The sequence below is a fragment of the Platalea leucorodia genome (genome assembly GCF_965183815.1).
Source record: "Platalea leucorodia genome assembly, chromosome: 5".
NCBI classification, from domain to species: Eukaryota; Metazoa; Chordata; class Aves; order Pelecaniformes; family Threskiornithidae; genus Platalea; species Platalea leucorodia.
The window spans coordinates 90,969,286-90,993,397 of NC_138827.1; the positions used below are offsets into that span (position 1 = coordinate 90,969,286).

The following is a 24,112-nucleotide window of genomic DNA, read 5'->3' on the forward strand; positions in this document are numbered from 1 at the left end:
AGTGTAGCGTCTGTGAGCTTTTGCTATAGTCAAAAGCAGTTTTTATCATCTTTGGTTTTTTACTTGTTTTCTTGGCAAAAGTAGCTAGAAAGCTTTTCTATGATATGTATACAAAGGTCTTTTATTTTAGTATTCCAAAGTATTGGAGAGAAATGAACAGTAAAAATTCTTTAGAGTCCAAGGTTTTAATTGTTTGACAATGAAAATCACAGCTGGTCTTGACGATATATTACTACAGTCGAGAATCTGTCTTTCATCATCAAATACAAGCTCGTTTCAGCCTGTGAAGTAATATTAAATATTTGTCAAATACTTTGAATCCTGGATTAAGTAGAAATTATAGAAAATCAATTGGTTTTTTGCTGTCATGCTGGCATTCCCAAAAGCCACCTCTAATTTGAGCATTTCCATTTCCTCCTCCAGTTTTATCACTCTCTCACTTCAGGCTGTATTATAGAGGCATCCAAAGCATGAGTAACCAAGGTCACCCAGGAGATCTGTAGCAAGTCAGAGATCCAGACATTTCTTCCTGGGGACATGCACCAATACAAGTATTTTCTGCTACAGAACGGGGATCTTAATTTTTTTTTCTTTGTCCTTAAGTATGTATTTTGTATTATTTAAATGTTTATTTTGAAAGACCAGTAAAAATTTAGAACTATATCTATACAGCAAAAGGGAAGAAAATATCTTCTGTTAGCAGACTCATAGAGGTAGATTTGTAGAGCTCTACACTGTCTTTGTTTATGTTTGTTTGGATATCATTTTTATGGCTTAGTATTAAATTCCTGAAAATGTGGTTCCTGTGAGACAAGAGAAATACGTGTTCCATCAGTGTCACGTGTAGCCTGGGCTGAATGGTTTTGGTTAAGGCAGAAATCTAACTGAAGGAAAATTTCTGCCCGATACCCTCATTACAGAGCTATTTCTGAACACCAGTCTTCTATGCTGTAAATATGCAGGCAACGGCCATCCTGTTTCCAGCAACAAACGTCGTGATTATGTGCTAATCCCAACCCTATGGCTGAGGGTGACATCATTTTAAATTGCAAGCTATATAGCAACGTGGGCTGCATCAGCAGGGTAATTTTAGCACAAAGCCACCTCTGGCATGCTGACTCGGCACTTCTCAAATCCACCGATAAAGTTGTGCACATTCCGAGGTGGTGTGTTAAGTAAGCATCGTTGTTTCCCTATTATGTCTTTTGCAGAGATGGAGTAGATGATGCAGACAGCCAAGGAGATGGCAGTAGTCAACCTGACACCATTTCCATTGCATCCAGGACGTCACAGAACACAGTGGACAGCGATAAGGTAGGACTGAAATGTGAAAATACACTGCAGTTAATCGTCCCCAGAAAAATGTAACTGAGGAGCGGAATAGAAGGCATAATAAAGCAACCTGTCTTCTACTGAGTGAGTTGAAACTTGTATTCCCCTATGCTAGGCTGTTAAAATCCAGTCTGTTTCTAGGTGCTCATCAGTACTGCTGTTTTACATGGTAACATCTCTATTGCTGCAACTTCTTTGTAGTTAATACACAGAGGCTGAATTGGCTCTGAAGAAACACAGCCCAGAGCAACCTTTTCTCCTCTGGTAGAACATGCCCTGTGGGAGCCAGCTTCTGAATCAGCAAACAGTTGGTTATGTTCCATATTTGCCCTCTGAGCTAAAATCACTAGTTTGTTGGAGGGAATACAGGTGCTTACACACCAATTAATACAGCGAAATTGGGATCCTGGCTGGTATCTTGAGAGCCTGGGAGACCTACCCTTTCCAGAGACTGTGATTCTGGACCCCGCTCCTCATGGACATATGGTGGAGCATATGGATGGCCCCGAGACGCGCTAGATTCTGTTGGAATGCTGCACGCTGTCGGCACGTATGTACTCGTCGTTTTACTTATCAGACAATCTGAGTCCAGATTCCTAGCTCCACTAGGATGCCTGACTTGAATTTGTCACCCTGATACCTCCAACTGCAGTCTTCAGCTGAATTAGCAGTTGGTGGTAGGAGTTAATGGGCTGTTAGTAACAATTTACCTTAGCTACACTGATGGGATTTATCATATCCACCAAGAGAATGTCCGTATTCTCTTCGTGTGTTGTTTTGAAATCATCTGTAACTTGCAAAACAATCAATTCTGCAGAACCATTCTGGATTTATCTGTTTGTCAGGGCTTTGATTATGTTGCCACTTACACAAGGTAGAAGAGTGTCTTCACAAAATCAAAATTCAAGTTCATGGTTGTAAAGTTCAGAAGTAAGGTTCAGTGCAGAGGTTATTTTGAAAGCTGGACTCAGAAATAGGAGTTAATTGCAAATAAATTAGCTTTGTAAGACCACCTGTTGTATTTATCTTAAAGGCATGTTCCCATGCTTTTGCTTTTTTTGATCAATAATGTGCATTAGAGAAGTATTAATCCTCACAGTCTAAAGGCCACTGTAATGTATGCAAATACTTTGCCCGATGCTGAACAAGTACTCACCCTGCTTTTCCATCTTTTTCACATTTATCATTCCTGAGAAAGTCCCTGGCTTAGTAGAGTACTTAAGCTCATGCTTCATTTTAAGCATTTGCATAAGGTTTGCTTGTTTGCCCCAAGCCCATTGACAAAGTTGCATGCATTATGGTACGCCGGCAAGGTCTAGGCAAGATGCTCCATATTGCATGCTGTAGCTGCATACAAGACCCATAGTGCCAACAGCACAGGAAACAATCACGCTGGACCCTGAAAGACAGCCCAGCATGGCCACAGTTGGTTTAAGGATGCAAAACTGGAAAGGGTTATAGGAATTTCTGTCCAAAGCCTTGTTTGAACTGAATGGCGAATGTGTATGAGATAAATTAAGTGCCAAATCTACAAGGAAAAATTTGTTACAGTTGGGGAAAGGCTAAATCAAGTTTTAGGGTTGTGTCATGTTTTTCACTTTCTTAAGGTGGGTAGGTTCACTTGCTGACTTAAGGCTATCTATGTGTTCATGTGTCCTTATATACATTTACTGAATAGAAACAAATTCCGGTGTACAGCTAAAGCTTAAATATACTTGTATGTGCTTTGTTGAATCTCGGCAACTAGTGTATCATCCTTAGGTAGAGAGGCAGTGCCTGCTGAACAGTTTCCTTATTGTCACTGATGCTAATGCCACAATACTGTGGAGAATTTAGCCCCTAGAGTGCTGCATTACTGTGTCTTTACTCCAAGGAAAATGAACTCCCCACAATGCTTTATAGTTCTCTCTCAGTTTTTCTACACGATGTTACCCAAATTAACGACAGATGGAGCTGCGTTGTCTTACTGCCCCTTGAAGCGGCATGGAGGCACACCTGCGTTCAGTCTCAGTTCAGACATCGGTTCTTATGCTGCTTGCACGAAGCCCTTAGCGTGTGTTAGCATCTGCTGTGAGGGGACTCGCTGTTAGCAGATCCCAAAGCTGTGCAAGGACCTAACAAGACACAAGACTCCTGGTGGTGATGTTTCACCACATGGAAACAATTCACTGTCATTCCACATTATTTTACTCTCCAACTTTAAAATGGGATTTTTTCCTCCGGTGTGTGGTCAAGCTTATCTTCTAGGATGGTCTGAGTGAATCTCATTGGACTGGGAAGATTTATCTTCTCACATAGACTGGTACTGAGTTATCAGCACTGGAAGACTGTACCATATCATGCTTTCTAGTTAAGGTTTCTTGGCATAGTTGATATTGCTTGGTAAACACTGTAACATACATGCTATAATTAACTCGCGTGGTACCAGTAACAGCACCAACAGGTAATGCGTTCAGCAAATAGTGGTTTCCCTGCCTATTTAACTCCAGTGTAGTCAGCAGAGTTATTCCCAGGAGTTTGGATTCAGGCTCTTGAGTTTTTTTCATAGCTGTAGCCTCCATGGGTGACCTCTCTGTGTGCCCCAGTGAGATTTCCATCCAGAGGAGCCAGGAGAAAGAGGTCCTACCTTTAAAAACTCTGGCTGTTCACAGCAGTCTCACTTACAAACACGTGCAAAGAGCTTTGCAGTGCTAGCAGTGTGCCGGGATGGCAGCAGATTAATCCTGCACCGGGACCATCTATGTATTAACTCAGCGGCAGAAACAATTCTCAAGTAACATTTAAGAGTTGATGTTGCTCTCTGAAGAATTCAAAGATTTAGCTGACACGCTTTGTCCTTTCCCTAAATCTTGCTATTACGCCCGAGGATTACCTAACACATTAGTTGAATGTTCAGAGAAGAATGCCAAACAACATTTTAGACAAAGAAAACCACAACCTCTCAGGGATTCCCAATTTCAAGTAGCACTTCTGCTTAATAACACTCCTCATGCCTCAAGTCATATGTATTTCTTTCAACCTATTTGTGAGCCAATTCCTTCTGGGTTGCAAGTAGCGATTTGCGTCTCCTGTCATCATGGCACAGCCCTACAGCAAAGCTTTACCTTAGCATGGGAAACTGCTAAAAAGGCGGAAGGCTTTTTGTTGTTAAGTGGGAATGAGATAACGTTACTGTAAATTCAGTGAGGATTTTGCTTTCTCTCAATACAGCTGAACCTAGCTATAACATTTATCAGGGGGATCACTTGGTGCAGAGGATAGAGCACTTGACTGGGGGCCAGAAGAACTGAGTCCTAGTTCCGCTCTGTCACTCACGTGTTGGATGCCATCACAAGTTACATCTGATGGCACATTGCACTTGTCTTTTTTTTTCATGTTTGGATTAGGAATTTGGGGGAGGAGGGGGAAGACAGGAATCCTTGCAAACATTACATTTGTACATTAATTATAGCATCGTCCTGTGTTGTCCCAACACAGAATACAGACCCAAAATCAGAGTCATTTTTGTATATTGAAGGAAATTCACAGCAATCTTTATGGTAGCAGGCTCTGCTTTGAAAATATTCTTAATTATATGCCTGACTCCAGAAGTGTTACTAAGTCTTTAAATAATTAGGCTTTCCTGGCTGCAGGCAGTGGTCAGGTGATTATATGAGACTCTTCAGATTTAAAAAAAAAAAAAAAGCCCAAGTCTGTTTTTTTTTTTAAAAAAAAAGAGACTACTCCTGTCTTCTAAATTAAATACTTTTTAAAGTAGCTTCTTAAATCTGGATCTTAGTCCTTAATATCTTTAATTTTCTTGGATTTTTCTCTCTCAAAAATATATAAAGCAATTATCCCTGGGCTCAAACATTTAATTTTCATTAAATACTATATAATAGAAACATAGACTTCAAGTAACATCTGTAGGTCTGCACCTTTGTAAAAGGAAAGAAAGAAAGAACATATAAAATGTTTATTTTTCCATTTGCACTCTACGATTTTTTCTATATGCAATCTATAATCTAAAATATTTCATACATGGAAAAAGAAATGTTTGGATTGTCATTTGGTATTATGTAAGTATTGTACAGAGGGGGAAAAGTGGGTTCATGAACTGGACTCGGTGCTAAAGAATCAATAGATAATGAATACTATTACAATAAGTGCAATTCCCATTGAGCATCCAAGTCAGGTCCTAGGTAACCTACTATGCAAAATTTCTTCATCCTCTTCCAAAAGGCAAACTAGACAGCTTTTGTTCTATACAGTAAGCCCTCTTCAGCATGTTATCTAAAAACCTCTCCTTAGGGAGAAATCCTTGCCCTATTCAATTCATGGCAGACAGGATTTCAGTCTTTATATTCAGATTCAAAGCAGTGGGGAATTGCATAAAGAAAATGCTAGCATGCAGGGCATTCTCATTTGTTAAGCCCATTGATCTGTTGGCTCCTAAAACAGCTGTTTCTGGCGATACCGGTCCATCTTATAATGGCTTTCTTTTGGTTGGCTTTTGCAGAACGCTGAGCAGAGCAGTTCTCATTTCCTCCTGTTGTTTTTGGATGTGAAATAAAGCTCTGAAATGTGAACGGAAAAGTTTTTACTCTCTAAAAAATAAATATACATGATATACTTTTATCTTTTCCATTAGATACTGGACTCAGCTCATCTTTCAGCAGTCATGAGACTGAGATCTTGACCTCTTCCACATCAGTGGTATTATATAAAATCTGGGAATAATCATTTTTCTAATTGAAGGTAATTGGTATAAGAGGGGAGATTTTAGAATTAAGGCTTGGTGGAATAAGTCACCTAGGGGTGGATTCTTTTTTCTTGAAAGGCTTCTAATCAAGGTAAAATATCTTTCTTCCTGTGATATCGTTACTGAAGCAGAAGTTAGGATCTGATGCAGGAGGTACTGCTTCAGATTCTTCGTTAGGAAGACTTCTCAGTTCCTTGGAAGTTTCCTTTCCAAGTAACACATATATGAGGAGTGCCTTGATCCCCCACTTTCTTCCTTGAGGCTACTAATAATTTTGGGTTTGAACTCCATAAAGTTGTGCACCAACATGCTGCATGTTTTTCTAAATAGGTAGTATTTCCTTGAACTATTGCCTAGTGTTAATATGTGCTGATTAAAAAAAAAAAAACACACCAAAATTACCAAATGGAAATGCTCACTCATTCAATAGTAAAGGAAACTTTTTCTGTTATGTACCTCACAAGGAGGACATTAGAAAAATTACTATGTTTATTAGATGATACCATCAACACATACAATACAAAGTGGTCAATCATTTCCTCACAGCACAAATTAATCTGGAAATTAAGTACTGGAATTAAAGTGCCTAAAACCAAAGTTGAAAAGCCAAAGATCCCACTCTGACTGGGCAGCTTATAAAGGAATGAAGTATGTTAAGGTGAGCGGGAAGTTTACAAATGCTCCTTTCTCTGAAACTGTCGATCCCATCAGCTGGAGTTCAGCCACTTGCTTCCAGCAATTGGAGTTGGAAATCTCTCTACAGCAAGTAGGGAGCTCCTGGTTGCTGATGGCTGGCATTGTTCCCTAAATGTCACTGAGGGAAAAGTCGTCTCCCTCACACTAGCGTAAAGCTGACCTAACAGCCCAGCACGGTGCGTGCCCTGCTCTCACCAGCACGGGACATGGATCTTGCAAATAAAAGGTGGGTTTCTGTGTGGTTTGTGTTGACATGAAGGCATAGGCACTTCAGAGTAGGGTCTAGCTGCAAATTTGTATTTACACACAAGCCCAGCTCTCTAGCCACTTGAAAGTGGAACTAGCCCTTGGAGCACGCTAGCACTGGGACCATGATCCTTGCTACTGCCAGCATTGCACATCAGCCTTGCCTGGATGATAACGCTCATCCCACCACAGATTTCTCTGGGTTTGGTACTAATAACATTCTTCTCTTCTGTGGTCTCAGACTGGCCTGGAATCAGCAGCAAGCCTAAGGCTCCTCTCAAAGGTGGAATGACTTGGAAAAGCTCAATTAAAGAAATGAGAACATTTCCTACAAAACAATGAAATAATAATAATCTTTCAATGAAAATCCCCTTGAAATAAGATCATCAACACAAGGAAAAAACATTTTAAAAAAATGATGTCAATATGAAACATTAGTTTGTCAAATACAGAAAATGCAGACCTGGGATAAAAATAAGAGATATCCCCATTTTCAGAGAGAGAATTAAAGGCATGGAGAAATTAAAAACAATACCATAAGACAAATGCATACATTAATTCTGCTAACAAGAGCACTCTCGCTAAGACTGAGCTGACAATTTAATTTCTACTTAGTTTCTCAGCAAAGGAACTGATATACCAAGCAGAACTAAAAACTATATAGCAGATCTCTGTCTCTCTTCAATGCTATTGTCTCTCTTCAATGTTATTAAAGTATTCTGTAACTTTCAGTTATATACTTTACTTTCCTGAGGCATTTTTTTCCTCTGAACCCTTGGTACTAGGGTTTTTTAAATCATCTCTAGGCTCTTACAAAATATTTACACAGCTAGTGATCCAAGCCCTCTATGCCTCTGGCATTATTATAGCACAACATGTACATCCCATGATCCAAGTTTTAGCCTTTTCCATCTCTGCCAGTGAGTTCTGTATTGAGTCATGTGCAAGAGAGACATTTCTACTGCAGCACTGGAGGAATTTCAAGGGACAAGAGCTGTTGACCCCCAGCAGTGCTTGTGGATGGTGAAAACAGGTATCACTATGGACTGGAGTCTATGCAGTACTCGAGCAGTGGAACTGAACTGAATAGAAAACACCCGTCAGTGGAAAGTCACTCTGCCGATGGTTAATGGCTGCTATAAATTGTAGCTGATGTGAAGGAAGTTGGAAGGTATGATGTAAAAACTCTTAAGAGCTAAGGGAGAGCATGATCATGGGAATATGGAGTGGGGTGGTAAAGCAGGTAGTCACTTAAATACAGAATCTGGGGTATTTCTTTAGAAATCCTCCTGTTTTCTGGAGCCCTGTGAAAGGTGATGCACATAGAGTTGTCTGCCAGGTGAGACTGGGCATTGACTTGAAGACATTTCTTCCTCCAACCTATATATTTTACTGTCAGTAAATGAGATTAGATTTAACAACCGTGAGTTTCTAAAGGGCAAAGGAAGGGATTGATTTGGTCTCATTCATGTCAGTATTGTTGTGGTTATTCTGCACTGATCCTGTCCAGGCAAGTGATGTGGCAGAATTCAGCAGTGTACTGTCTGGAGTGCTGCTCCCTTATAGTGACTGATGAATTATGGTACCACAAGGAAAATTAAATTTATGTAATAGAAAATGACTGCTGACTGTTAAGTGAATTTTTCCTGTGAAGATATGATAAAAAAGAGGAGTGAATTATGACCGCAGAGGATATAATTCTGTTGCTTGGATCCTGCCTAGCATTAGTGCAGTTGTCATGCTGAGGTCTTACGGCCCTCACCTGTGGAAAAGGGAGAACAAGATAGCTAGCAAAGGAAAACCTGACATAAAACATTTTGGCACTTCAATTAGCCTTCTTGAGTGCTCACTAGCTATAGGTTGTTAAGTCTTTTCAAGATACTGTCATGTAGTAGCAAAATGTTTATCTTATCAAGGAAATAAATTGTTCAGCCAGGAGCTGACATCTCTCTCTCTAGTGGTAGTTTCTTAAAATGTCTTTAGGCTTTGGGAGACTCCCTCTCAGTTCTTGCTCTGAATCTTGGCTAGGACCCCTGTAAATTCAGCTCTTCCCTGGGAAAAAGATACAAATGTATGTACCTTTTTTTTACTGTGAACAGTTCCCTGAAACTGAGGTCGTTGAAGTGACACTTGGAGTTGATAAAATAACTGTTTTACCTCTGCCTTCTTTGACGTGGACTTGCCTTTCTAATCATTCATGTTCAATAATATTACTGTGGCACACTTTTTTTCTCTCTTTCCTAAGTATAAGTAAGGACTTTCCCTTTGCTTCCTGTATTTCTTATCAGGAATGCAGCACTGCCAGCATCATGAAATGTTCCAGCTTTTGAACTGCAGGGCTGTGCTTACCTGTCTCCATTCGAGATTTTTCAGTCTTTTGGAAAAAAAACTTGAGGCTCTTGGAGTGAAATACAACGCAGTCAAACAGACAAGATTTCAATTACATCTTTAGATTTCCAAATGAAGTCATCCCAAGACTGAAGTGCTAAATGCACCTTATTTGACTCGTTGTGCAAACTTGCATGGGCACTCACAGAAAACCCCAGATGTGATCCAAATAGTTAAAACCGTCCCTTGCTCAGAGAGTCAGTGCCAGGCCTATGCTCTGCCTTGGTATAACTTAATCTCTGTTTTGGGGACTTGGATGATAGGTCTCACATTGCCTTTTTTTGTCTGTACGCTGTTCACTATGACTTGTAGCTTTACGGGAATTTACCCACCTGTTATCTACAAGCGGAGTCAGTCAACAGCTCTTTTTTTTTTGGATTTATAATGCATGTAGCACAGGATCTCCAGTTCCTCGGCACAGGTATTAACACTGGCACTGCCTACAGCACAAATCTCCCAAGACAATTCTGGGGCCTTTGGCCCTTTGTTCCTCTGAGAACTTTGAAAAAATGGACTTTGGTCTTCCCTGGATTGGAACCAGATTTCAAAACAAGGGAAAAAGTAATTCTTACCAACCTTGGTTTTCAGCCAGGTTTAATACTGGCTTGAATTACGTGTTATGTGTCTTTTCCGGCACTCATTTCTAAATGTAACATGTAGATGATCAAGACGTTTACCTCTGAGAAGTGACCTGTCAAGCGTGCAAGTGGTGCTGAGAGTAGGGACGTTTGCTTTCTGTTGTTGCCAGCAAGTATTTGTTGCAGCTGTGGGTGGAGGTAGCACTAAAGACAGGCTGTCTTGTTTCAAAGAGCTGTCTCAGAAAAGGTGTATGTGTTCTTTAAAAAAACAAAGTAAAACATGAGCAGCTGCTTTAAAAATATGACACTTGGAAGCACTTGCAAACTTCATAGTAATTGCTCAGGGAACTTTTTCTAAAGTCCTAACCATGTAGTGGAGCCTTATCCATTTCTTATTGTACTGCATGGCTGGACAATTACCCCTGCAGCTACCTAAGAGGTGATGACAGCAGAAGAATTTCACCAAAGGCCCGCTTTTTTTATCCAGGAGTTGAATTTTAGCAAGAAATTTCCCAGAGATTTGAGTGTTTCACACAACCCTGGCTTCATCACTATGAAAATACAGCAATGCCAAAACAAAGGAAAGAAGGTGGCACAAGCTTTGCAAGGGGTTCTTTCTTTCTTACCTCAAAGGGCATTTCAAGTAATATGAATAGCGTCAGATTTTTAATTATATGATATCAAAAAAGTTTTAATGCCAATGTGATTTCTAATGTGCCTACTGCACTCTGAAAGAAAAAAAAGAGCAACACAAAAACCAAACAAGCTGCCCATGGAGAGTTCCTGCCTATGGAGGGTTTGCTGACTGTGGAGCAGCCTGTGGTTTCATTTCATGGTCAAAAATGAGTGAATACTTGGAAACGTGGAACATCTGTAGTGTCCATGGAAATAGAAATCGTATTGTTCATTGGGTAGTATTCCCAGGAAATAGCTTCATAAAAGGCACGCAATAAATTTGCCATGCGTCTTAAATATCTCAGATGGGATTTCTGAAAGTGCTATTGAACTTCAGTGGGACCTTTGCTCTCAAAATGCTTGGACACAATTCTGTTCCCAAAGGAAAGCCATTCCTCTGGTGGTCTGTGAAGGGTAACTGGTCAGCACTCACAGGTTTATTTCCAGACAAGTGCAGAAGCAGCAGATATTTTCTTAACACCTCTCCGCGTTTTTATTTGCAGCTATAAATAACTGCATATCGATATGAATCCAGATTCAGTTGGGTGATCAGATGCTGAGAAGAGCTCCAACTGAAAGTCCCTGAAAGTGCAGTCCTAGGGAAAGAGATTCTTCAAAGGTTTCTTTTCAGCGTTTTCCTCCATGCATAATGGGCAGTTACACCCAGGGCAGATAAAGTATGTTCCACTTCTTTTATAAAGTGCATTCTTTTGTAAATTTTCATTCATGTTGCTCTCCATTTCATAAAGAACGTTTGTTATTGATTTTCATAGATTTTTTGTTTTCATTGAGGAAATAAGAATCAGCATTCAGTATGCTTTCTGTCTTATTCTTAGATTATTTCAATCTAACGCATCTTTTGGTGGAAAAGAAGCAAATCGGTGACATTTGAAAATATAAGTTAAGTCTCTCTATGATAAAACAAGTGTATGGAACTCCTTCAGGCTGAAGCTCTCCTGAGAACACTGTAGCTATGCGTATCAAGGGTCAACACATTCATGTGAGGGTATTTAAATGTAACTTCTGTGGCAACACACTTGATATCTCCTTTCTAGTCCTGCAAGCAGTGTGAAAATCAGATTCTATACTAATGTGCTGATGGACACATTCCCCTTACAGGTACAAGGCACACAGCTAAAGGTCGTCTCAGTTGATATAATGAGTATCCTAAATTCACTGCAAATGTGGTATCTCTCAATCACAAGACATTTCTGAAGAACATATGATCCTGGTTAGACAGGATGGCTGTAATTTTAAAGTGTACAGGAATAAGGTGCAGAATGCAGCCCTTGTAAAGACGGTTGAAACTCAGCTGTGGACTACACTATGGCGTTAAATGACAGGAAATAAATCATGCTCCATATCAATAAATCTATATTACCAAACAGAAAAAGATGTTTTGATGCCTGCTGCGAAGAAAGAGGATGTTTAAATTATGAGGATGTTTAAGTGAATCAGTTTGATGCAATCAAAACAGGATAAGAAGGAAGGAAGTGCAGTAAAATCCCTGTCTTTCCTTCAAAGACATCACCAACACGAGTGATTTTAAAATAGAAGGATTCAAATAAATTATTGATTTGCACGGAAGAATTAAAGGATATTCTGTTTTTCAGCTCTAAAGAGAGACCAGCTGTGGTTTGACTTTTATAAATGTGCTGTGATTTTCAAAGAATCAGATGTCAAAGATTTGTTGTCGTTTATGTTACATTAGAAACTGAGCTGGACTTCAAATGGCAGAAGATCTTCTAGATCTGAACTGATCTTTGCCTGAATGGGAAACAGTTAAAATTGATTCATGTTAGTCAAAAATAGTATTTTTTTCCAGCAAGATTCCATCTGTAATGGTTAGACAAAAACAGATATATTAAGAGATCAAGTGGCTGAGTTCCTTTTCCTCTAAATATATATGCTAATGAGAGTGCAAGCTGAACTATAAGTCATTAAAGGCCATTTCCTCACTATTGCTTATCAAAATTAACATTCAGTGACCTGTGAATTATTCACTAATTCCTTCCCTTTCTCCTCGTGAACAATTCCTTTTCACTTTTGTTCTTGCGCTTCTTGCGCAGCGTAGAATGACAGCACTGGGCTGTGGCACTGGCGAGGTGATTCCTCGGGCTGCCCTCAGACTTACTTGCTGTGTGACATCTAATGAGAGCACACTGGCACTTGCCGAGACCTGCGGTCTGAAAGGTCCGAGCACCACTTCGTAAAAAAGCCTGCTCAAGACATGACATCAATACTCCTGGCTCAGCGTCGTGCCATTTTTGCAAATGTGTCTGTTAATAGAAGGGAGAAAAGGGTTAATTAGAAGTGGATAGATTATATGGTTCCCCCAAAATGAGGACATAAATAGAATACGAAGCATCCGTCAGTATTCTGGGGTCATCTCTGTAGCCATTCTTGGGCCAGGCACTAGATCATCTAAAGTGCTAGGCTTAGAAAAAAAGGAGCAAGCAGGATTCAGAACTTGTTTTAAAGAGGTGGGTTTTTTTTATTCATCTCAAGTTCTACCTTCCATGTTGTCATGAAGCAAGAAGCTATTCCTTATCTAAACCTGATCATTCTCCTCCTGTTCTTCAAAGAACTTGAGTTCATATTTATTTATCCTGTGCTGTTGTTTTGCGTTGTTTCTGAGGTTTCATTCTGGTGATTACAGCATGTTTGTTTGATTTGGCTGTACAATATTAAATATATCCCTCTGGAGGAACAATATGTTTTCTTGTTGGCATAGATTTTTTCTCCTTTTAGAATTCATCATTTTTGTGTGGTTAATGCTTATTAGCTGCAAAGTGCCAGGTTTGTTCAAGAAACTTAGAAAACCTTGGAATGACATGGTTCCAGGTATAAAGGGCATATAGGGATAAAACAGAACAACTGTCTAGAAAGGAAGAAAATGTAACGTGACATCAGAAATTAGCGTTAAGAACAGGTCTTTGAGCAACACTGTTAAGTTCATCGATCAGGGATGTTAGAGGACATTAGAGGTCATCCAAGTTCAAAGTTAATATTAGCAAGAGGTTTGCTATTGGAAACAAAACTTTGTGAAGGAGGGGGACAAAGGGAAACAGTTGCAGATTTCCTTTTCTTCATATCGGGGATCAAGTCAGGAAAACACAGATCACATACAATATTTATAAGAATACCTTTAATTTGGGGGTGGAGGGTTGTGCTGGTGTGCAGTAGCTCTTAGGCAGGTGTTCAGAAATTCTGATGAAGGGTCCTTTCTTTCATCAAGTGTATATGTATGTTTGCATGCAGCAGCCACCGCCTTCTTGGATCTAGTCTGAGTTATACAACCAGTTGTTGATGACAGTGTGTGCTCGTGGCCTTGACCTCTTGGTGTGCTGAATTTATCAGTTCCTGGGGATTCAGCAAGACCATCTCCAGAGCTGATCAGTTCTTGGGAAAATTTCACAACCTACCATCTCAGCTCATACTTTTCCTCTCTTCAGCTTGCTGTCTGCTGGTAACAGTTTCTCCATCCAAACTTGTATATAAAACCTATATAAAACTCATTCACGCATTCTCATGTGGAAGAGGCCTTTATGGCATGGCCTCATAAAAGGTGCAATGCATGATTATGGGCAAAAGGGAGCAGACAGACAGTGAGTTAATTGATTTTAACTCTTTGAGCAAAGCCACAACTACCTCAGTCTTTGTGTGTTGCCTGGTCGAGTACAGCTGTGAGCATGCCGGGCTACAAAGCATCACAAGACCATAGGTACTGGACTGGGAGGCAATAGAAGGAGGCAGAGGAACATGGAGGGCAAGCCACAGGGAAGCACAGAGCTGGGCAGGCAGCTGAGGGAGGTGAGAGCTTTCGTGAGAAATGGAGATGTTAGATGTGAGGGGACCAGAGGAAGAGATCACATCGCACAATGTATCATTATTTTGTTTTATCTTTCCCCTTAGATCCCAGTAAGGGTTTACCTTTTCTCACTCTGAGGTCAAGTAAGGAATAAAAGGCTTTGAGTTATGGCAGAGCTGTTCTAGTTGCTTCTGCTAGTCCACAAACTCACGGTCTTTTCAGTGCTCTGAGGCAGTATTTATTCTGGATCCAAGTATTTTTGCTGCAGGATGCCCCAGGAGGCACTTCCCTGCCTTGGAGTCAGCATTCTCCCCACCTTGTAAACTCCACGCATGCCTTGCTGCTGGCAACCTACAGCTGAGAGAGAGAGACATCCAAAGTTTCCCCCAAGCCTCGGTTTCCAGAATCACAGTGCTGTTGCTGTCCAGACCAAGTTTATTTTTCTGTTTGGATCTTGCATTAATTTAAAACCCACCAACAATCAAAATCAAACTCACCCTCCTCAAATGCGTGTGGGCGAGAAACAGAGGGGTGTGAAACGTATGGCGCAACTCCACAACCCCTTTTCTCCTTGGGCTCATTTTTCCTGACACTACAGCATCACTTCCTGACCGTACTTGCAAATAAACAATTATTGAAAGAACGTGGCTGGACCACACATGCGTATTTTCCACTCTCGTGAAGAAAAGCTGTGTGTCGGCTGGTGGTTATTTGTTTTCACAAGAGTCGGTTGGGTTTGTTGTCGTGTCTTTAGGGCACCATCTCTGGAGGTGCTGAGCCTTCTCAGCTTGCAGAGGCTGCAGGAAGAATTGAGGGTGGGAACCAGCTGTGCCCCACAGGTCTTGGGCCTCAGTTGCCGTTATTACTTATAAAAGTTTTCCAGTGTTGATATTTACTGTGTGATCTTGAGGAGTCAATAGAAAAGGACAGCAGGGGGTCTACCCAAGGGAAGGAACACTTTCCTTAACCAAACCACGTGATGTTCCTTTAAAATTGGAGTTGGAGTTGTTAAACCATCAGTTGGAAGTGTGACATTTATAGAGAGAGAAGAAAGTAAAATGAAACACACACAGAGAAACTTCAGCTTTCTGGCTTGCTACAGATAATGCAGTGAGAGCTGATTTTCATAGGAATTTAACTGATTGTCCTTAGAAAGATAAAGAGCCACGTTCTCATACATACAAACCATATACATACAAACATACAAACATACAAACCAGGAGAACTGACATTCAGCTGGCTGGTCTTTGCCTTCACAGCTAGCCACCGCACATGACGAGGGATCCTCCGCTGTGCAGGCTGCCAGCGTGTGCTGGGGCACCTGAAAGTCTGACAGCACCCTGGCTCTGCTACCCCCATACCTCCCCAGCAGCAGACCCAGCCAGGGGACACCTTCCCCCAGCTTTGTACTGGCTTAAACAGCTGCTGACGGCAGGGTACAGGTTAGGGGCTGAGGGCTGTGCTTCATCAGTCACCTTCTGGCTTTTGTTGCAATGGCTGAGCAGACTACGGCTGCATTCCCCCTCCCTCTGCAGCTGAATTATAACAGAGGTGTGTGTGACCCAGGCCTTTGGGGGTTGTTCTTGTGGGTTGTCTTTTGAAATCTCTGAGGTTTCGTATTCTTTCAGAGGTCCTGGTCTCAGTGCTACATGCAGTTATTTTGCAGAAACTCTCTTCCAACCCTGAAGGTCTGCTGCCCGCCCCAGCAACTGAATCTTTGGTACCTTTTGCCTTTATGAAACCTCTGCCTTTCAAGCTTTCTAGCAGACAAATTTGAAGACTGAGAAAGGACTTTAAAAATCAACCCTTTCTCAAGCTCTTGGAGTTGCTCCTTTATGACCTTCTCATTGTGTGATGCCTATGTGTTATTTATGAGCACTTTGCTGCTCGTTTCCACAAAAAAGAGAACATTGTTGAAGCTGAAATGCAATTAGTTATGTGGTACTGCAAAGGAGGAAGGGGGGCGATGAGAGCTGTTGCAACCAGTTAGGCAGCTGCTAGGGTCAGAAATGCAAGGCAGAGAAGATAAGTCATTTGAGGAAATGGAAAGAAAACAGGATGAAATCCAAGTCAGTTTTGTTTCACCAGGTCAAGGAAACCACCTCACCGTGCACCAGGTGAATATCTGGCTCTGAGCATCTGGTAGCTCCACACCACATCCAGCCCCTCAGGAATCCATTGGCTGCTCAGGGTTTTGTTTCAGTAGTAGCAGGATTTGCCTCCAGCCTTTGAACAGAACACTTTCCCTGTGAGGGGGGAGATAAATGAATAAAAATAGTTCAGTAAGAGCTGGGCTAAAGCGGATGTCTTCTAAACAAATATACAACTTATTTTCCATCTGCTGGTTCCCAGTCCTTGGTTGCTGTGAGAGAGCAAGAGCAGCGCTGCTGCATTTCAGGAGAACCAAGATGTGCCTCCCAGGCTGCAGATCTGAAAGGTGGCCACCTGCATCCATGAACCTGGCATTTTTGTTGATAGGAGTGATATCGTAACTGCTAAAATTGATCCTAATAAATGAGAGCTTTCCTTTGCATTTCTTAATGTTATATCTGATAAATTCCCCAAAGAATTCTTCTGGGCATCCCATTGCTATGTAAAGACTAAGGCTAACTGGCTTAATAGGATAAATGCTTTATAAAACAGCTCTGTAAAATTTTAGTTTTCTTCTTTCATTTCAGTAACAAGCATAAGGGAAGCTAATGTCCCAGTACACAGGGATTTGCAGTCACCATTAATGGAGATAATTCCCCTCATGGGAAACAACATAAAATACCATCGCAAGAGCTAGACCACTTTTCTAGCTTTCTTTTTAATCACGACAGATTGGGTCTCTTGCTAAATTTCTTTGTGCTGTAGAGGAGAAAATAAATCTAGCAAAGAGAAGCGATTTTAAATCCTTAAGATAAACTCTTGATGTTTAATGATAAACTTTTAAACATATTTTATATAAAATAAAAGCATATTTTATATAAAATGTAAACATATTTTAATAAAAATAAACTTAATGATAAACTCAGACAATAAAGGTGTGATTCTGAGTGTCCCAAGGCAGCATCTATATGATTGAGGAAAATGAAATAAAATCATGGCAGTTTAGTGAGTTTTAAACGACTCCTGAACGATGGCAGAGTTAGGAAGAGATTTTACCTTTTTCACATTATCATCACTAACAGGAGAGTTCTCACTTGCTGTTTGTTCTATTTTAATGGTAAATCCTGTTTTAACAAATATGCAGACAAGCTGCAAAAGAGCAACTGACTTCAGTTGCATGGCATGTCTACCTTATATTCTGTATTCATAGATCTCAGTCTACTGCAAAGCAGTCAGAGTAATTTTATGGCTGACAAAACCAGGTCACAGAGCAGTGATGTGATTTGCCGGAGCTCGCACTGCTGCCTCAGCACGAAGAGAAGTTCTGTTTCAGTCCCACTTCATGCTGAATCCACTGGGCATCCTTTCTTATGGGAAATCAATGGACAGAACTTGTTCAGAGATTTTCCTGACATCTTTATGGTGGTACAGTTCAAAACATCATTTGTGTGCATCTTGTCTTCCCCACCTTCAGTTTGGTCTGAATTAGTGGGCCAAATTTACCTGTTTTCATTATTCAAACTCTAGTTAGGCCAAACCTTCACAGACAGGGTTTGCATTTCTGTTTTGAGAAAGAAATTTGTCCCATTTCAGGAAGGATTAGATAGCCGCCCCATCTGGAAACACATTATTTGCTCAAGGAATGTTAGTGTCCACGTATTTAGGATCCATTAAAAGTTAAAGGTGAGCCACGAAATTATTTCTGGATCCAAATGCTTATTTTCCCAAGATCATAGTCATTCCAGGCTGTAATTTCAACTCAGCAATTTTGTTAAGCATCTTATTTTAGTAACAAACAAGATTAATTTAGTTTAAAGCCTAACTTTATTAGGGAGTGATTCACCTTTCTGTAACTGGGCCTGAGCAGCTATGGAAGCAACTCGCAGCAAGGTTAACACAGCAGGAGAAGAGTGTGTTCCTACTGAATCTTAAGCACCTGGTGGGAGGCTTGGTGTCCCATGCCAGTGACACAACATGGACGCATACAGCAAAAATTAGAAATAGATTTTCTGTTTGCTTTGTTGGAGGAAGGGCAATGAACAGTCAATTAGACTGTGTTTAATATAGTCAATGACAGACAATGAACTGTGAGGGTCTTTTTTCAAATCCATGTTGAAGTTTTTCATCAAGATAGAATTTCATATGAAATTTCTTGCCTTACTTGAGACAGAGCTGAAGTCGTGCTTTTACCTGCATTTACCTGTGTGAAGAGCAAATCACTTTAACCATCAGGTTTGTAGAGGCTGCCAGCCACCATCGCTCCACCATGGGGGCTGAGAGAGAATCACTTGCCATGTCCTACTTTTTTTTCCAGGTACTTTATGTTCTTAAGAAAGCATTGGGCAAGGCTTGGTTTGACACTTTGTAGATTTAACCAGAAGTCTGTAAGTGTCACAAGAACCCGGTTTTGTTCCTGGAAGCATTTTTGAGTTGGGAAGAAAAAAAACTCTCTGGGGCTGAAGGCCAGGTTACAAATGAAATGTGCTGTAAGAATGCGCACATGCAAAGGAAGCAGAAGCCTTTAAAAAGCCGATTGAATGTTATTTCTTCTTTCTTTTCAAAATGCAGAAGCAGCTTGTGGTGCTCAGAAGCTCTTAGAATCTGTTTTTCATGTCTTTAAAATATACAGCAGTGGAGATTAATACTTTGGTTTATTTTTTAATGAAGTACATCTTGGAGCTGGATTTGAACATTTGCTGCAAACTCTTTTATTTAAATGCTTTCTTATTTATGGCGCCACGCTTGGAATGTTAGACATAGCATTATCTGGCTATTAACTCTTACAACAAGATGGATTTTAGGATTAAATAAATTGTGAGCATTCCTTTTAAATTGCTGGAGCCAAAAGGGTTAGGAGTGTTAGATTATCCAGCTGCAGCCATTCCCCCTGCATAGCCCAGTGGCACGTTACAGGGGCTGTGGTGCCTGAGCAGGAGGGAAGAAATCGCTGGAAGCAGGAATTGGATGTGGAGCTTGAATTGCACATCCTCTACTCACCACATAGGGTAGGTGACCAAACTGTTTCATGAGCAGCAGGCAGAGAGAGGGCATGATAGCCTTCATTCAGCACAATATAAGCTCCATGCTGGGCATATATTTATTGCCCTTTGAAGTCAGTCAGATTTGAACCTTCTGTGCTTTGTTTGCTAAGTTGTGGTCGGTATGCCAAGTTACTTTTTTGCATTACCAGGTTAGAGCCAGCATTATAAGCTGGTGTAACGTGCTAAAGCAAGTGATTATTCCAGGATCTGTTTGAGGGGCGGCATGTTTCCATTGTGTGACTGGTCACAGTTACCTTTTTGGTGCAGTAAAATAGATGTTTTCTCTTTTCATTGACTGCAAAATAACAAATACAGAACTCACTCGTGTGAAAGTGCACATATGAGCTGTCTGGATTCAGCTGCCCATCGCACCTGTATGTTCCCACCTCCACTTTTGGAAACCAGTTATGAGTCTGGGCCAAACCCTGTCCCTTTTAAGCATGTGGGGACTGACTTTAGGGGGACCTGAATTTGTCTCCCCTCTCAAGAAGGTTATGGCTTTGAACCTTTACACTTGAAACCAGAGAGTTTTATGAGCCTGATATTGGCTTTGAGCCAACACTAATCTTTTAGTCAAGCAAGAGTCATGTTTTTAGATCCAAAGATTAAACATTTCCTTCCTGCTGTCACACCTGTTTCCATTGAGGAGTGTTAATTGCATAGAGTTGCTACCATTTACAGTCAGCTGTTCCTTGGAACAAGTCGTCTTCTGTACCCGTTTCTCCAGCTTCCACTAAAATGTGTTCTTGGGTGATTATGTCTTATGCAAACAAACCCTTGACTGAGTGATCATTTCGTTACCCGATCACTCATATTCATGTGTTATTCTCCTGTCTGCTGCATAGTGTGTGGTGGTTTACTCCACCTTCATTTTTTTGAAGAAAAAAATGAAATTTCCTATCCTTCATTTCTCCATACATCTAGGATGTAAGATTCAACCTCTTTGTTGCCAGGAACTTTGTTCACTGATGCTGACTAGTCAATGAAGTGCTTTAGTCCCACCATCTAGTTTTAATGTCATTCAGTGATTTGGCTGGATGAAATGACGGGCACAGTTACTCAGGTCAGTATGGCTCGGTTGTACCTGCAGGCAGGGATTTTTTTGTCACAAGTGTAATCAGGCAAAGATATATGGTTTATCTTATTGACTTCAAATACAGCAGAAGCCAATGTCAACTTAAATGTCATTGTTGAGTAAGGCTTTTGTGTTAATAGGAGGGGAAAAGGAACAGGAAGAGAAAGGACAGTAAACAGTGAGTTGCTCAGTTCCACAGAAACGACAACAAGAGATGTGAATTTTAGTGAGAGAACTAGCAGAAGGAAAAGAAGGTATCAGGTCAACCTGTCTCTTACGTCAGTGCATAAATTGGGCATGTTTCAGCAAAATGGGCAATGGAAACAAGTGATACTGTGACTTTCTGGTCTGTTCTGTAGACTTGAACAGTAATGTGATTGTTTTGTCTGAGATTACCCATAAAATGGAGAGCACAGGGTACTTGTGACAGCCCTGTGGTCTGACCGCCGTGGTTCGTATTTTGCAAAGATCAGAAACACTGTCAGGCAGCGTGACTGGGTAGCAGGAGGTGGGAATGAGGAATCGTGCCTAAAGAGCAAAAGGTGAGGAGCAGGAGAATGGGAGCAGCAATGAAGCATAGAGGCTGAGATGGGGAAAAGCGCAGGGAGTGAGGGCACGTGGAACAGCCCCAGGCAGTGGATGGGAGTCCCTCACAGAGCAGAGGGATGGGCAAAGCCCCACCAGGTCCACAGCCCTCTGGGAGTCTGGCTGTGGCCAGATGTGGCCTGCTTGCCTGAGAGGAGCCTGGTGAGAGCAACCCATGGCAAGGGGCCCACTGTGACTTGATTGTCCGGCTGCAGCTGAGGAGGAATCTGACACCCTCCAGAGATACCAGGGAGCCTGTTGGCTGAGATTCCTTCTCTAGAAATGAGACAGTATCACTTAAAGATACATTTTGTGCTGTTGTGCTAACGCCTTTCATGGAAGAGTAGGAGAAATGGTTGGAATACTGTCTTTTGCAGTAGGTTCGTTGCAAGCAAATTACAGACCGTGAGTAATGAATGCATTTGGCAGCAGAGCTTTTGATTTTACAACACTTTCATAACACCTTGGAGCACTTAGTACCTTGTTAACCCAATTAGCATATGCTAAAACTGCCAAAGCAATCTGAACAGCTATTAACCACATGCCAAACTGTCCAAGATCATGCTTTGTTATTACTGCAGAGGCAGCTAAGAGTAGATTGGGAAAGAAGCATCTCTAAATGTCTAAATGCACAGCAACTGGTTACAGTAAAGCCAAAAAATACTGCATCAGAAATTGATATGATAAGCCATCATACCATAGACTGTCCTGCCTCATAGACAGTGGAAGAGCTGTAGTAGTGTATGAGTGGAAGTTGCTTATCCTGAAGCTATAAAAAGCTCCCTAAATGATTTGTTCTGAGCAATCACTAATAGTACTGTTCCATGCCGTAGGCTGTGAAGGTTGTTTCTAGCATGTCGCAGAAAAATGAAGCATTAGCGAAACATGACTGCAGTGTGCAAGCAGACATGCACCTATGCTTGTGCTTACATACTTGTATTGACCAACTTCAGATTATACCCATCGTGAGTCGTTTTCAGTCTACAGGGTTCACAGCTAACATTAAAGTACAGCTCAGCTGTCAGGCACAGGTGATCCTTGACCTCTGTTGCAAGACAGCATTTAATGGTGTTAATGTAGTGGGACCATTTGGTCCTGTCCAGAAGGAATGGGACAAGGGATCTGTTTCACAAATAGGCTATGTTAGCATGGCCATTAGTGAGTGACTTTCCAATTTCTGTTCAAGTTCCCATAGCAGAGTCTCTTATGCTAGAAGAATTGTCTAACCTACAGTAGTCGAAACTGATGTGGTTTCTAATGACATAGTAGTGGGTATCTGTGTTCCTGCATGAGATAAAAATAATAGAAAAGATCCTGAGAAACCTTCAGAATTCATAGGTGTCAAATCATTCCACTTCACCTGTGACTTGATGAAGAGATTGCAGTTCTCAAAATCTGCTATGTCTCATTTTCAGTTAATACAACTGAATTACAAAGCTGGTGTATTGACTCCAGGAATGACAATGAAACTACAAATAAAGAGCATGCGTTAACGATAGATTAAATCCGGTTCATGTAAGTAATGCCAGTTAGCACCTGTTTATGGAAAATAAAATTAAACTAGCTTGGTATTTTTTATGAGGTTATAATTCAGCTAATAGAGGAAATAGTGTCTCAGTGATAGACTTTTGTGGGCATTTGATTTGGGCCACATGACATTTTTACTAACAAAGCAGAACAATAGAAAATAAACACAGCATGTATTAAATGAGTTGAAACATGGCTAGCTGACAGATATAAATATAAATAGAATTATTATAGGGCAGGCAAGTTTGTAGAGAAATCCTGTAGAGATTTGTCCTTACCCTTGTGATAGGAGAAAGTTTTTAACTTAATTTTCTAAGGAAACAAAGTTGTCTTTCATGTTTTCCACATCTGTTTTGCTCTGCCCTCTAATAACATTTGTACCTATTGGACAAATTTCAAGCAAATTGACAGAAGCTTCTGATCTCAAAAGTAATTTCGATGGAGATCAGCATAAGGATAGATAGGGAGAGAGACCCAGAAGCTGCTCTAATTAGGAGAAACGCAGTAGTATGAACACATGTATTTATGGACACACACATTACTAGAGAATCCACGGGGCTGAGAGACCTCATAGGTGCTTGACCCTCAGAAAAAGCTTCCACTGTAGCTGGAGACCGACCACACAGCCCAGATCTGTGGGGAGCTAGCCGGCACTGGTTCTGCTCCATGGGGACTACTAGTTATCTGTGAGAAGCTAAAAAAATAAAAGTATGACACTAGTGCCTGCAGCTAGGTGAGCAGTCAGGAGGAAAAAGAACAGCCTGCTGATCCAAATAGCTTGGTAAGCTTGGCGTAGGTAAACAGGACAAGCCCTAATACATGCAGATCTCATCGTCGAGAGCAGAATATCAACGAGTCTTGTAGGCGCAGGGGTTAGCAATGGTGTTGAGGAGACTGGTGATTTCATCAAAGTTGTCGTGGCTTTTGCCTTGCTAGAAATGTGCTAATCCAAACTGCATGTTTCTTGCAAAACATAACCATTAGTTCAAATGCAAGCTTGTACTTGGTCTCATGAAAAGGTGACTGGCACTATCCCTGTTTCAAAGACACAGAAGGGATATAGGAGAGTGAAGTGGTCCAAGTTAAACACTGGACAAGAAGCAGAGTTGGATTTAAAACCAAGATCATCTATGTCCCAGGCAGTGGCCTTCTGCTAGGTTATTTTAGCTTCCGTATCTGTATGTTCCCATCTTTAAGTGGCAAACCAATCTATGTGAACATAAAAAAAGCACCTTCTTTATATAAAAGTTCGTAACAGCTTGGGGCACTCAGCACTCTTGAGACATAATTATGCTCTGCTCTGTTGCTAACTCTTTAAGATTTTAA

At 40.9% G+C, this 24,112-nt stretch overlaps 1 protein-coding gene across 1 annotated transcript in view; it reads left to right on the top strand.

Annotated features, from left to right (window-relative positions):
* KALRN (kalirin RhoGEF kinase) overlaps positions 1 to 24,112 on the top strand; it is a gene marked incomplete at its 5' end in the record, with an annotated part of 528,347 nt that overhangs the window by 386,523 nt on the left and 117,712 nt on the right. The window contains one exon of the mRNA XM_082311480.1: positions 1,212 to 1,314. Coding sequence (XP_082167606.1) covers positions 1,212 to 1,314 — 103 coding nt within the window. The remainder of the gene's footprint in view (positions 1 to 1,211; positions 1,315 to 24,112) is intronic.